We start from the raw sequence: 15591 nt of genomic DNA on the forward strand, positions 1-15591 counted from the left end.
GGCCATGCCTCCCTCACGACAGGTGCACGAGTGGCTACCAAAGGCACAGCCAATACGTGGGCCACAATCCTCACTGCCTGTTGACAACTTCATCCAACTCCACCAGAGAGGAGGCTGCCAGGGACCACATGCCCCTGCAATCACAGCACTCATATCAAGGTGCCTGACTGGGGGGAAAGGCTTTCTGGGGGGAGCCTTGGTGCTGAGGGGGCAGCCCTATCACTGATTGGGCAGATCATGAGCCCACCACGGCACCTTGCTCAGAGTGGTGAGCCGCCCAACAGGGTCGTGGTTGCCAGACCCTCTCTGCATGGGTTGGGGGCCATTTCCCTGGCCACATTGTTCATGGCCCTGTGACATCCTCCTATGCTGGCATTACACATCCTGCTGGACAGAGCCAGCTTCCCCCACCTGGCTGTGCACAGTCAACTTCCAGGACACTTTCAGCTCCCCCTCATGATTGCACTGCTCATTTACTAAAAAAAATGTATACTGTCAACTTTTATTTTTCATACTTCTCAGATGGCAAAAAATTAAACACACATATGCACAATTTGCAACCCTTTCTCAAGTATTGGGTATATTTGTAATTTTTCTTATAGAAAATAAAGAGATTTATACTTTTAAATTCCATAAATATGCCAGAAAGTATAAATTTATATGCTACATTATAAAGGATGCATTTTATGTTGCTTGATCAATAAAAGAAGTTTAGGGTTGATAGCAAAGTAAATATTGCGTATATTTCCATTTTTAATCAGCATTTCAGCTCCCCCCCCACCCCCACCCCCACCCCGCAAAAGCTTCAAATACTCTGGAAATTTTACATCTCTAGTCATAAGTCCTGGCTTTGCCCACTTGCTTTACTGCACTGGCCTCTTGCTTTTCCTGTTTCTCAGTGGAGTGGAGTGTGGTATACACTTTGACATGGATCTTAACTGTGGCAACACAGTGCTGAGCATTATTGATGAACACTTGATATAGGTTTGATTGCTGAAGTCTGCCAGTTCTCTGACCAGCTGTTTGTGCATTCTTTTCCTTAATAAACTTTTATTTCTCATTTCATTCTATCCAGATCCTCAGTATTCCATTCAAGGTTTGTGGAGGAGCTATGTCACTTTGTCAGTAAATGCCTTTTGCCATTTGTATGTGTTACAACCCTTTCTTTCTCTTGGATTGATTTGGTCTTTAAGCCTTTTATTCTTGCCCCTCTTCGTAGACTGCTGCCACCAGGAATTAAATTACAGAATAACTTAAATTTCTCCTTTAGTAACATACGCAAGGGTCAGGCTTTTTCGTGGTACTATGTGGCCCTGAGGATAGGAATGGGATATAGGAATGACAGATACTCTGGGATATAAAAAAAACAAAGTAAACTTTTATTTTTATAAGAAGTATATCGGTTTCATATTATTTCTAAAACTTGATGGTTTCAAAAGAATAGTTCTCAATTCTTAAAGTTACTTAAACCCAGTTACACAGATCTTCTCTCAGGCTTCACACACAGTTTGCCTGCTTTTGATATTAATTTCTCTCTCAATTACAAGCAAGACCTTTTCTCAGGTGCACATACAGTTTGCCTGCTTTCCCTGACTGAATGTTCTTTCACAAACACACAGTTCAGGCTTCCACACAGGTTATATTTCTCTCAGACAACATACACAAGCTCAGGCTGCACACAGTTTGCCTGCTTTCCCCTGACTAAATATTTCTCTCAGAACTGCTTAAAATTACTCAGGCTGCACACGGCTTGCCTCTCTTGCCCTGGCTGCATCTTTTTTCTCCACTCTCAGTCTAAAACTGCATTCACTCTGCCCACACTCTCAATCATCAACCAATCATATCACTCACTCATCCCTCTTTCACCCCCACTTTTCATCTATACCACACCAAGCATTTAAAGACACAGACACGCATTTACTTAAAATCATTACAATATGTATCAAGGATACAGACTGGGGCGCTCAGTGTAGAACCTAAACCAGCATCTCATTTAGCACTGATCTAATGTGAATTTGGATCCAAATGCAAAATGTGACCACACATTAGATAACAGCCTATCCAAGCAGTCAGACATTCGAATTAGTTCAATTAAGACAGGTTCCATTAGAAAGGATTAGGAACTATAAATGGATATTTGTCAAGCCAGGTATGAATATCAGCAGAGTGAGGCAGAAAAGAAACAGAGCTTATTACAAAGGAAAAAAACCCTGCACCCACATCCAGATGGAGTCTAGTCTTCACCCTTTCAGCAGCTTTTACAGGTCAGACATTGTTCTCTATAAGTTTCCATAGGGAAGTCCTCAGGTAGCACTACTGCTCTGGACAATTTCATTTCTTCTTGGTGACAGTCTCAATGCCAGCAGGCCACCATAAAGACTATACCAGTAAATGTAATCAATACCCCAGTGGAGCTCCAATATCCCGCTCACTTCCTATAAATTCTTGTTGAAAGCAAGGAATTTAAAATATTTTTCCAGGCCTGAATTTAGAACCCCTAAAAAGAGAACACAAAGCATTAAGCAACTGAGTGGAAATTAACCAGCAAACACAAAGGCAGGAATGCCCTCTTAAACCATGTTCCTGCAGCAATCTGATAAGGTGGTTTCACTTGTTCAGACACTGCTTAACACACATCTGTATCTGCTCTAATTGTATTTTAAGCCCCCTTTCTTCTGCACAAATGGAGTAGAATAAAACAGTAAAACAATATGATTCTGTTACAACCAACACCAAATTCAATAAGCCAAACAGCCAACAATAAACCTACAAAGAAATCAACAAAGAAACCAGACTCACAGGTGATTTAACATACAATTTAGTGGCACTCATTGTCAACAAGTATACAACTTAATTCCCCACTGGAAAAGGATGGCTTTCCAGGGTTTCTCAAATCTTGGCCCATGTTTACCAAAGGACAGATGCCGTCATTAAAACAAAAAAACAGGGTAAATGGACCTCCCAAAAGGAAGATATCACTAAGAGGCAGCTATAGGCAGATCAAATTGGGCAAGTGAATTATTACAGAGAGGGGTGGTCCTTCAAATATGTGCCCTCTACGTTGCAAACAGTTTAAGACTAAAATTAACACTTTGAATTATGCTCAGAAACAAACAGGCAGTAAGTGCAACAGTTGTAAAACTAGAATAATTCATAAAGCCCCAAACCTATCAGTGCTGTCATAGCGAAATGTTCTCACATCTACTCTGGTTACTCTAGGAGAACTAATCCGTCTCTAGAAATAGTGAGCCCTGGTTTTGTTTCCATCTTCTCAAAGGCTGCTACTCAATTTTTAAAATCTTCAACAAAAAATTATACAATTGACCATTCTTGCATATTTTATTTTGTTTACATGTCATGAAGATTACTGAATATGAATTATCCTAACATGAAGTATAACTGTAACAATGAATCTCCCCTTTTAAGTCAGGAACTGGACCAGGAAGATAATGGATATACATATTTGCTTAACATAAGTCTGCCAAGCTTCTAACCTAGAAGGGAATCATCTGTCTATTAGAAAAGTGCACAGGTGTTATAAACCAAGATGCTGATAGTTTAATAATAAAAATTAGATTGGCATTACAGTGAAAATTAAATATGTCTCATGAACTATAAATTCTTCAAATCAACAATGATCTATTCCATACAATACCTTTTCTAACACAGAAATTAAAACATGAATCACAGAGGATGCCCAGGAACAGTATCTGTGTATTGATTGCCCCCACTGCATGTGTAAAAGAATGCTGCAGAAGTTTAATCCCATTACCATCTGAATAGGACAGCTATCCAGAATCATGCAAGGGTGCTGTCTTCATGGAGTCGTGGGGTGACAAGGAGCTGTTTTAGGGTCCCCTGGTGGGGGCAGAGGATCCTCTGCTCCCAGCCTCTGCTACCTGGCTGGTGGAGGGGAGGCCCAGGGAACAGGGCTCAGGAGACAAAAAAAATCTCCCCAGCCAGCGCTTAGCAGGTGCCCTCCCACTGCCTGTGACAACATCACTTCCAGAAGTGATGTCATCATGCCCCGCTGGGAGTGCACGCACACACGCACACACAAGATCATCCTCAAGGTATGTGCCAGGTCCCTCCACTTCTGCCAGGAGGATAAGGGTACCTGGCAACCTTAAGCTGTTTCTTTCTCCTTCCCAACAGACATCTATTTGGAAAGGTGGGGGGAGGAGAGTTCTACAAATACTACTGCACCTACTGACCTTACTCTAGCAATTCTCATATCTCCATATCTCTATCCACACAAAGACATCTGTTTCTAAGATTTAAATAATATATTTCTATGGTGTAAAAAAGTCACATTATTAATTTCAATGGCAATATATTGAAGTAAGGAATGGAACAAACTAATCTGATAGAAGTAATTCTAAGCAGGCCCTTTGATCAAAGAACATTTGTCAAGTAATTCAACTCCCAACTGTTTCAATATTCATTGAGAAGCTGAAAGGTATACAGTTAGCAGAATGTTTTAAAACAAAGTATGAAAAAGTAGCAACTAGAGCTCATATTTGAAAAAAATTCAATAGTTACTATGATTCAGGAGCCCTCTGGATTTTTTTTTAATTGGAATGTGCTAAAACAGTAACTGCATTTGCTTTTTACCCAAATATCCTGCTTTGCTCATCATAAAATGTAATTTAACCAATTAGATGGCTGGTGTTAATAATTCAGTGCATGCCTAACAACAAATAATGTGTAAGGTATGTTAGGGAAGTAAAATAGGGATGAAAGTAATTCAGGATATAACAAACAAAAGTCTTAGGATAACAAAATATTCAACATAGGAGCAAGATAGAAAAAGTGGATCCATAGAATTTAACAATATATTGAACAGAAAACATTACTATAACTTAAAGAATATATACCTATTATTTTATTTATTTTTATTTATGTTATTTATATTCTGCCTTTCTCACTGAGACACAAAGCGGATTACATAGTGTGAGATTAGTACAATTAGTGGCAAGGAGAAGGGCAGGCATTTCCAGTCATAGGGTAAATGAATACAGTTTCAAGAACATTTTCATAAACACTGTCATGGGGTAAAAGAATATAAGTTTACACGGGTCATTTCGTAGAAAAAGAGCTGGAGGAACTCATTAACACAACTCATTAGCATAACTCATTAGCATATGCCACATCTCTTGCCATCACCAGAAGTCTGTCATTAGTATAACTGATTTGCATATGCCACACCCCCTGACATCACCTATTCTGGCTGTTTTGGACCCAATCCTGGTAATTTAGGGCCGAAATTGGGCCCAAAATGGCAAAAAGGGGCTGAAAATGACTGAAAAGGCGCCTAAAATGGTCAGGATCGGGCCACTGATGAGTGGGAGAGTGATCTACCACCTGTCAGAGGCCCGATCCAGACCGTTTCAGCCCCAATCCAGGCCAAAACGGGCCCAAAATGGCCAAGAGTCAGGTGGGTGGGGCCACCTGACATGTGACCTCTTTGGGGAACTGCCGGAACTGCATTCCTGTGTGTTCCCCCTCGAAATGAGCCCTGAGTTTACAAAGATATTAGCAAGGGTCCAGTATAGGGTTGAGGAATTGCTGAAAAAGAACATAATCAATTCTAGGACTTACACCGAACAACATAAAGCACAGGTAGGATATGGGAGTACATATTTAAAGCAACAGATAATATGTAAGGCAACATAATGGTGAAATCTATGGTTTCTAACTCATTAGCAAAACATTTGGGATCCCTTTCCTACAATACCACCCTCTTAGCTGAGAAAAAAGGCCTTTTTGAATAATTCAGTTTTGGATTGTTTGCGGAAAGCCAGGAAGGTGGGGGCTCTCCTGACCTCCTCAGGCAGGCTGTTCCATGCGGGCTCTCCTGACCTCCTCATGCAGGCTGTTCCATAGGGTAAGGGCCACAACAGAGAAAGCCCGTGTATGGGCTGCTGTTGATTTCGCCCATGTACAGGCTGGCACCTGTAAGAGACCCTGTTCAGATGAGCAAAGCTGCCATGGAGGGACATAGGGAGAGAGGCAGTCCGTAGGTATGCTGGACCAATGCCATGAAGGGCTTTGTATGTAATAACCATTACCTTGAACTGAGCACGGTAACTAATAGGTAGCCAATGAAGTGACTGTGGGATGGGAGTGATGTTCAAGCTCCTGCTTGCTCCTGATAATAATTGAGCTGCAGCATTTTGCACCAATTGGAGCCTCCTAGTTAACTCAGATAGGAGACCAATGTATAATGCATTACAATAGTCAAGTTTTGATGTTACCATAGCATGTGGCCAGGTCGACCATGTCTATTATTATTTCAATAGATGCAGGGCCAAATAAGTGAGAATGAAGCAGTGGTCTCTTTCTTGTTTAGCCAATGTGTACTACACCCCTCCTTCATGCCACGCAGATTACATGAAGCAGATATTGCCAATTTTGCAATGCACTCATATAATGGACAGATTCTGCTCACAGTTAATGGGTCATACCATTTAAAAGAATTGGACAACCACTATGTTTTGCAGGGGGAAAAACCGAGCAGAATCTGTGGATTTATTTAGATATTAACTTGTATGTACTAGATTGTATACAGTATGAGATTAGGTGGTTGCTTTGGGACCAAGCAAGATACCCAGGCTGTGTAACAGTGGGTTAGTCTATCACCCCAAACAGATTCCCCCTGTGTTAGAATTGCTTCTGACTTTGGCTCAGATCCTGGCTCCCAGCCAATGAGACACCTTATCACAGTTTATGAGTGGGCTTATGCCTCTGATACTGTCTGTAACCGAAAGATGTCGAGCATCTATGAGGATACTGGGGTTGATAAGGTTGGTATCTGGAATAGCAGCTTCTATATTGCTGTTAATGCTTCTGCCTGTCGAAGGGTCAAGAATTTGATTGCTGAGGAGATGGCAACACTCCATAGGATCTCGCAGTCTAAAAATCCTTCCACTTTGAGGATAAATATGCATCTGTTTTTGAGAATATTTCATCCTTGAATGGTAAATCTTCCACCCTGCTTCTTGTCTCAAGAAGACCAGAGCCATGCATGCCTCCCAAGACTACAGCTGACACAACAGCTCTGGTGGAAGAGTCAGCCACATACCTTCCAGCATTTACTTGCTTCTTAGAGATCCTGATTGCTTTCTCTTGAATTACTTTGACTAGAACTTACTGGTCCTCTGGCAGATGTTCATTATATGTCACCATCTTATTCCAAAGGAATATCTGGTGGTGTCAGATCCAGTCGGTCGGCGAGCTCTGCAAGGGCAGAGGACTTAACCGATTTAGCAGAGGGGCCAGATGTAACGAACACTGCCCATTCTCATGAAATAGCCTTAAGCCTGGTGGCTCTTTCGGATCTTGCCTCAGTGGTGAAGCTCTGACAGTGTTTTCACAAGTTAACATTATGCCCCTCTCCCAAACAGACTAGGCAAAAAGAGCGTCCACCTGTTTTCATCATTTTCATATTGCACTGAGTGTATTTTTAAATAAGGCCTTTTCAGCCAATCTGACCATCTCTATCTTCTCATTCGTCTAGAATCCGATGGAAAGACACTATAAAGAACCTCTCTGACTGGCAACAGAAGAGGGCCAGGGGTTTTGCTCCTTCCAAAGAGTGGGCTTTTTGGTAGGAAACAAGCTGCGCCTGCGGTCTGGGAAGGGGAGAAACCCCCAAGAGTAATTTTAAGCTATGAAACCTAACAATCAGCAGGAAGACTGAAAATGAAATAATTGTTATTGGATATATTGTCGAAGGCTTTCACGGCCGGAGAACGATGGCTGTTGTGGGTTTTCCGGGCTGCATTGCCGTGGTCTTGGCATTGTAGTTCCTGACGTTTCGCCAGCAGCTGTGGCTGACATCTTCAGAGGTGTAGCACCAAAAGACAGAGATCAGAGATCTCTGAACTACAATGCCAAGACCACGGCTATACAGCCCGGAAAATCCGCAACAACCAATTGTTATTGGAAATGGAGACTTCTTAAAAGTAATTTACTACAAAGCACATTTTAAATCACTGGCATTTATCTAATAGGTAAAGACCCAAAACTCAGTCATATACCAATCTAAAGTGAGTTGCAGCACGACCATCACTATTTTCTTTTGTTTACAGTTTTTTTAAGATAAAAAGAAAGACAGTGGCTAGTTGTAAAGGGAGACATGTCTCTTACACTTTGAGTAGTTCTAAATGAAATAGTTTCAGTAAGTACAGCTTTTCTGTCCCCGCATAGTAAGATGCATTAAATAAATTCCTTCTGCTGAAGAACTATTAGAAGTACAGGAACCATCTCCTCACTTACATTAGGTTGCCCTAGAGAGAACAGGAAGATGAATAAGTATGTCCCATGTTGTAGGCTGTAGTTAGCTCTAAACTTGCATCTGAAAAGGTTGAAAGTTACAGCATATTTTGAAACATTGAAAAACTTGTTTAATTAACCTAAATCTTTGGCACCAGGAGTACAGACATCAGTATATTATTGGTATAATAATTATTGGTATGCTCTGACCTGGATAGCCCAGGTGAGCCTGATTTTATCAGATCTCAGAAGCTAAGCAGGGTCAGCCTTGGTTAAGTAACTGGAAGAGAGACCTCCAATGAAGACCAGGGTTGCAGAGACAGGCAATGGCAAACCACTTCTGTTAGTCTCTTGCCATGAAAACCCCACCAGAGGTTGCCATAAGTCTGCTATGACTTGAGGGCATTTTCTACCACCAATTATTGGTATAAATTGGTTTATCATTGGTATATTGATTGCAAATACCCTTTTAAGATTTTTTTTAAGGTTAATGTTCTCTTTGCTCATTTACCAAAGATCTGACACCTTAATTTTGGGACTAAGGAGATGGTAATTCTAGGTTTTATCATTAAACTTTGTAGAATAACATGGATTACAATGTTTTAACTGGCAGGCAGTTTTATGTAAAGCTGACTTTCCAGGTAACATCAAGAGCAAGATCTGGGTCCAATAGCACCTTAAAGACAAAATCTCGTTAGTCTTTAAGGTGCTACTGGACCCATACCTTGCTTTTCAACTGCAGACCTACATGGCTAACCACTTGAAACTATCTTTAGGTAACTTGAGACAACCAAGCTCCAGTCTGAATAAAGACTGAACATTCAAGCTGGGTGTTTACAAAGAATTAAAGGGGTAGTGGTGGAAATACTGCCCCACCACCTAAACTGTCCCCTTCTCAGCAGCTTGAGCTAGTTGATCCCGCACCACCACCTCTCTCCCCTTTAACCGACTCAACTGCTCTTAACATTCAGTCTCTTCTGCAGCATTTTCAGTCTTCATCCAGCCAGTTTTAGGTTGTTTTCTTTTTATTAGTTTTTGAAACCATGTTTTTTCTGCGTATCTAGGGAGTTCTCTAAGTGGAGGGCCAGGGTTTCTGGCTTTCATCATTTACACAGGATCTAGCCAGTAAAAAGGGTCTGAGAACAGTACAATGTATTGGCACAAGACAGTGGATTTCAAAAGACACATTTTTATATTTGAATTAGTATGCAAGGGATTCAAAACTTGTATCAAGTACCAAAGACAACCATCATTAAACGATTGCTTCAACTCTTGATGAAATTAAGTTTTACCACAGCGTCATGCAAAATAATCTACCAGATCATGAAAGACTGATCACTTCATCTGAAACTTGAGATCATAAAGTTGGCTTCCAAGTACTTTCACCATGCAGAGCAGTTGCAACCCTTTAATATTGAGCTCTGGAAGTACACTATCAAGCCTTCATATTAACAAGACCTGACTTGTTAAAGTTAGCTGATTAAGGCAAGAGAATTTCTACAATGGAAGTTAAAAATAAGAGATGGGTTACTGTTCTCTCAACTGGGTGAGATATCGTGTTTTACTGATGCTGAACAAATTTCTCTATCCTTTGTGGTACAGTAAGCCCCTACACCGCATATTGTCCTGACATGCCAAATCCTCATTATGATCTTTATAATTTTTCCTGAATGATGCACTAGAAGGCATCATTGTACCCTGAAAATTTTGTTGGTCTTTAAAGTGCTACTAAACTCAAATCCTGCAGTTCTACTACAGACTAACACAGCTACCCACCTTAAACTTCACCTCCTGTAAAGTTAACAGCTCCACAAAAATTGTTCTTGGTTGCTATTTGTCTTATGAGGAGTACCAGGTTAGGGCAATATTAACAAACTTCTGCATAAATTACACTCTTCTCCATATCTCCTTACTATGTTATGTTTTTACACAACATTATACATTTTAGCCTAAGTGTATGGAACTTATTTGAACAGGTAATTTAGACATTTATATTAAGCAAAAGGAGCTTTCATATATCAAAATGTACTAATAAATTCCTTTGAACGGTGGATCTCAAACTTAAGTACACTGGAGACTGCCACTTTGAACAAACTTTTTGTAGACCACCAACCTTCTCCCCTCCTCTATCACTGGCACCATATTCTGTACAGCCACCTTTCAATGTGCACAGCAAACTACACATGCTCCACAGAGGCCACCATCCTCTCACGTGCACAGAATAATACAAGGAAAATCCCATTACCCTACACTTTAAAAGCAAGTTTGAATAAAATGTTTATATTGTCTGTACAATTGAGACCTATCATTGTTTATTACTGTACCATCTTTCAGGCAGAAATCTTCACATCAGAAAATAGCGTGGAAGGTTAGTTTTGTTTTATTGTGGGATGCCTCAAACAGGTCTGGAGAGTCTGCATACAAATTTTCTAAATAAAATACGTAAATCCATTTTCATTTTATACCCAAACTAACTGTGATGATGTATTAGGGCTGTAGAGTATTCATGGCTGCGCTACTAGATACTAGCAATTTATCCACACACTTTTGGGTGATTTTTTTAGATTTCTTCCTCAAAAATAAAGGATCCAATGGAAGCCCACAAACTGCTGCTAGAGAAACAAGTAAATGCAGCTGCAAAAAATGACTTCTCCCAACTCAGAAAAACCTAGAAGATCGCCCCCTGTCTTGACACCACCAATCTGGTCATTTGGACTCATGCCCTGGTAACATCGAGACTAGACTACTGTGATTGATTGATTGATTGATTGATTGACTGACTGACTGACTGATTTTATAATATGCTCTCCCCATGAACAGGCTCAGAGTTGATAACATCATATTAAAATTTACAATAAAATTAGCTTTAAAACCATAAACAAACATACAATTAAGAAAAATAAAATGCCTCTAGATGGCGGCTCATATTTACATCCCAACCAGACATTTTATGGGGTGGGAGATGGAGGGGCAGCAATGGTTCAGCCAGTGGAGAAAGTCAGGGTGGGGATTGCACTACCCCCCCCTCCCACAACAGGAGACTGGTAGGAAGGCTCGTCCATAACTCAGCCTCAGCCATAAGCCTGATGGACATCTCTGTTTTACAAGCCCTGCGAAAAGATAATAGATCTTGATGGGCCCAGATTTCAGCAGACAGAGTTCATCCAGGCTGGTGCCAGGACCAATAAGGCCCTGGCTCTGGTTGAGGCCAGGCAAGCCTCCCTGGGGCCAGAAACCACCAGCAGGTTTTTATCAGCTGATCAGAGCACCCTTCTGGGCATATATGGCAAGAGGCGGTCTCACAGATATGCTGGTCCCAGTCCACTAAGGGCTTTATAGGTTAAAACCAAAACCTTAAATCTGATCTAGAACTCCATGGGGAGCCAATGGAGCTGCCATAAAACAGGAGTTATATGCGCCCTATATGGGATATCCGTAAGGACACACACAGTTGCATTCCGGACCCGCTGTAATTTCCAGACCCGACCCAAAGGAAGTCCTGCATAGAGCAAGTTACAGTAGTCCAAATCTGGAGGTGATCGTTGCCTGGATCACTGTTAAATCATGGGTCAAGAGGTAGGGGGCAAGTTGCCAGGTCTGCCACAGGTGGAAAAAGGCAGACCTGGTAACTGCTATGATCTGAGCCTCCATTGTTAAGGAGGTATCCAGAATCACCCCCAAACGCCTAACTGTCGGGACGGGCAAAAGCAACACCCCGTCAAGTGTTGGGAGCTGGATCCCCAAACCCAACAACTCACATCCCAAGTATAGGACCTCCATCTTTGTAGGATTCAATTTCAGTCAATTCTGCTTCAATCTTATAGAATGGCTTCTCTGAAGGAATTAGGAAAGCTCCCACTCTCCTGGCTTTCTGCAAACTATGCAAAACTAAATTATTCAGGAGGCCTTTAAACTCAGATAATCGGATGTCTTAACAAATAGCTCAAAGAGATGCCTTGGTAAGGGGCAGAGAGTATAGACTATGCAATTAGGTACTGTCTATTGATCTAGATATGCTCCTACTGGGTTAAAGATGTTATGTTAATTAGTTAAAGATGTCATGTTAATTAGTTCAGCCTTGCTTCAGAAAGGTTTCAGCTCTGTGTTTTGATTTATGCTTGTTCATCTTCATGGCTTCTGTGCAAGCACACATTGGGATTGTGCAGGCCAACCACAAAGATTTCCATAGCTTTCTATAAGACTAGGAGTGCCCCTGCTCCCTTTGACACTTTCCCATTGCTGTTCTCTGCTTTTCCCTCACCACATCCTCGAGTAGGGTTGCCAGCTCCAGGGTTCCCATTTCCAGGAAATTCATGAGATTTTAAGGGTGGAGTTTGGGGAGGGCAAGGTTGAGGGAAGAAGGGACCTCAGCAGGCTATAATGCCATGAAGTCCACCCTCCACAGCAGCCATTTTCATATATTTCCATAGTAATTTTTGAAAAACAGCTGCCATTTTCCAAGACAGCAGACTAGCCATGGGATAGAAACTTTGGGGACCAACATTTTTAATTCAAAACATATTTTAATTGAGAGACACCAGGTTGCCTCAATTCCCCCAAAATGCCTTCATTGTTTTCTGCAGCGCAATTCTACGCAGAGTTACTCCAGGTTGAGCCCACTGAAACATAGGAAACATAATTTGTTCATCATATGGACAATAAAGTGGCAGCGTACAGAACATAAAGTTAATTTGCATAAAATGATACTGTAAATTTCTGCAAAAATTATGCTTTCATGAATACCCAAGTTCCTGCCTTTAGTCCTAATTGGAGGAAGGACTAAAGGCAGGAACTTGAGTATTCATGAACTCCACATATCCTGTAGGATCACATATACGAATGCAAAGAATACCTCTTGAACAGAATATTTACCATGCATACATATTACAGTCTTGAGAGAAATATGTATGAATACTACAAAGATTCAGTTACACTCCAAACTCACTAAACTTTTGACAGGCCACAATTTCCAAAGTTAAGTTTCAAAAAAGGAGGAAAAAAATGAAAGTCAACTTTCACAAACCTTCCATATACCAATCCCCTTCCAACACAATATTCTACTTACATCTTAGTCACATATAACAGTTTCTATTGTTTAGGGCACCAACTGGTCCTTACAGAGTCTCTAGATTATGTTCTTTTGCAGTGCATGGTAATATGATGACTTTTTAAAAAGTAATGGTCCATACTGAACAGCTTCAAAATAAATGCACTTTTCTTAAGGTGACATTCCAATCATACAAATGCAACAGCTCATGAAAGAAACTGCTTGCTTCCGATAATGTTACTGTCATAAGTTTGCTAGCATGTTATTCCTTTGAAATATTTTCCTCCTTGCACTTCCAGCAAAAAAAAAAATGGCAAATGAAACATTCCAGCTCTAGCGGAACAAATAGAATTATGGACCAAAAGAATGTCAGTAACCTAATCCTGTATAACAACTGAACATTTATTTATTTATTTAAAACATGCCCATCTCTCAGTCAAAGGACTTGCTATAATACTACTGTTTGATTTGGGAAATGGGATTATCCAAAGTTATGATTAACAAATATCAAAGTTTATAAAATGCTGTCCCGCAATAAGAAACCCTGCTTTTTTACAGTGAAAAAGCTACAAAACTCAAGTTACATTGTGTGTTGTTCTTCTCTATATATTCGTTTTCTAAATACTATTCAATACTTAGGACTGTAACTCTATCACCACTTTCTGCAATGTTATTTATATCTTCAGCACGTTATCAATATAATTGATCAAGATAGTCACAAATCTGTTGAAGCACATAAAGAGCTATTTCATTTACAATAAACACCTGGTTGCAGAAGTGAGTTTTTCACACCGGATGCCATTAGCCTGCCTTATTACAACCTTGTTGTAACCATTCAGTTCAGCAGGCAACAGGTTCCAGTCAGTGTGTTAGTAAGACATTCGGCCAAGTTTGGCTGACACACTAGTCAACCCACTCACTACAGTACAATTTCCAGAAGCAATATAAGCAGCCGCAGAGGTGAAACCTGTTACTTGTACCAGTGAACATAACTGGCCAAAACAACAACAAAAGCTATTTCACTTGTTGCCATTGTTATAAAATAGCCAGAATTCATCCCTTCGAACTTATAACAAGAGCAGTATTTCCTCTAGTTCAATTACACAGGACTGAACAAGATCATTACATATTCACTAAGGGAAAAATGCATTTTTTGAAGTTACAAGAAATCAGAAACGATGTATTCTCATAGTAACGATCTCCCCCCTCCCGAAAAGCCCCAGGAGTAGGAAATACTCACTCAATGAAGTAACTGGCTCCCTCTTCTGAGAATCCCTCCTCCCAGCCACGGGGAAGATCTAAAAAGAGGAAGAGAGGGAAAAGGAAAAGAAAGTGGCAAAGAGAGAAAGGAGGAGGGAAGTGAGATCTTTGTGCCCTGGAGATATGCGAGCGTAAATCCCAGCCACACAAAGGTCGTTCGCCTCCCCCACTCCCTTCCCATGAGAAAGAAAGACAAACACGGAGAGAAGGGCGAAAGGAAGAGGAACGCGCGGGGAGCAGATGAGACTTCATCCCCCCCTCCCATGCAGCCTGCCCTAAACCCCGCAGGGGGAGACGAGGATCGGCACCCACCTGAGCGGATCATGTGGCCTGAGTTGACGGGCTCCCCGGTGCGAGGATGCAGCCAAGTAGTTGAGCGGGTCAGGTCGCTAAGGAGGGAGAAGCGGCAAACATGCACCTGTTAGTACAGCCGGGGGGGGGAGTGGAAACGGAGAAGAGAATTAAGCTGCTCCCCCTCACCCCCGCTCCGTTTCCCGCCCGGAGTCTTACTCGATGAAGAAGACCCGGCCATCCCCACAGACGCCATAGGACCAGTGCTCAGGTAGAGTGTCCCGCCCCACTGGCTCAGCCGCCGCCATGTTCGCCGCGCTCGCAGCCTGACTATCGGAGCGGCCGGCGGGGGGTGGGGGTGAGAGGGATCGGGAGGGCAGGCAAGGCAGGCGCCCAGTGCCCGGTTCTACTCAGCAGCGCCACCGGGCAGAATCTGGTGTGAGACACAGACACAAACACAACACGACGTGTCCCGCCCGCTCCTTGTGTATGGAAGAAGGCGGAGAAGGGTGTGAAAAGAAGGCTTTCTCTCCCCCCACCCCCCCGCCTCATATAGACCACAGGCAGGTTTGTCACGCGCTCTTTTTGAAAAATAACTTCCGAATTATATAAAGAAATGAGTTTACTTATTTTAAAATTCCCCATGATTATCTATCCTAGAATACTCCAGGCAACAAGTTTTGCTTCCCCACAAATGCTCCATTTCTAATTGAGAA

General features: G+C 41.6%; 1 protein-coding gene across 1 annotated transcript in view; it reads right to left on the bottom strand.

The window, feature by feature from the left end:
* Nucleotides 1–15279, bottom strand: part of PLEKHA7 (pleckstrin homology domain containing A7) — a 302716-nt gene extending 287437 nt beyond the window's left edge. Inside the window, exons 1-3 of the mRNA XM_054970740.1 lie at nucleotides 15095–15279; nucleotides 14897–14973; nucleotides 14565–14622 (exon numbers count right to left, since the gene is read on the bottom strand). Of these exons, the coding sequence (XP_054826715.1) occupies nucleotides 14565–14622; nucleotides 14897–14973; nucleotides 15095–15183 (224 nt within the window). The 5' untranslated portion in view covers nucleotides 15184–15279. The remainder of the gene's footprint in view (nucleotides 1–14564; nucleotides 14623–14896; nucleotides 14974–15094) is intronic.
* Nucleotides 15280–15591: the final 312 nt, after the last annotated feature.

This window comes from Eublepharis macularius, chromosome 2 (genome assembly GCF_028583425.1).
Source record: "Eublepharis macularius isolate TG4126 chromosome 2, MPM_Emac_v1.0, whole genome shotgun sequence".
NCBI classification, from domain to species: Eukaryota; Metazoa; Chordata; class Lepidosauria; order Squamata; family Eublepharidae; genus Eublepharis; species Eublepharis macularius.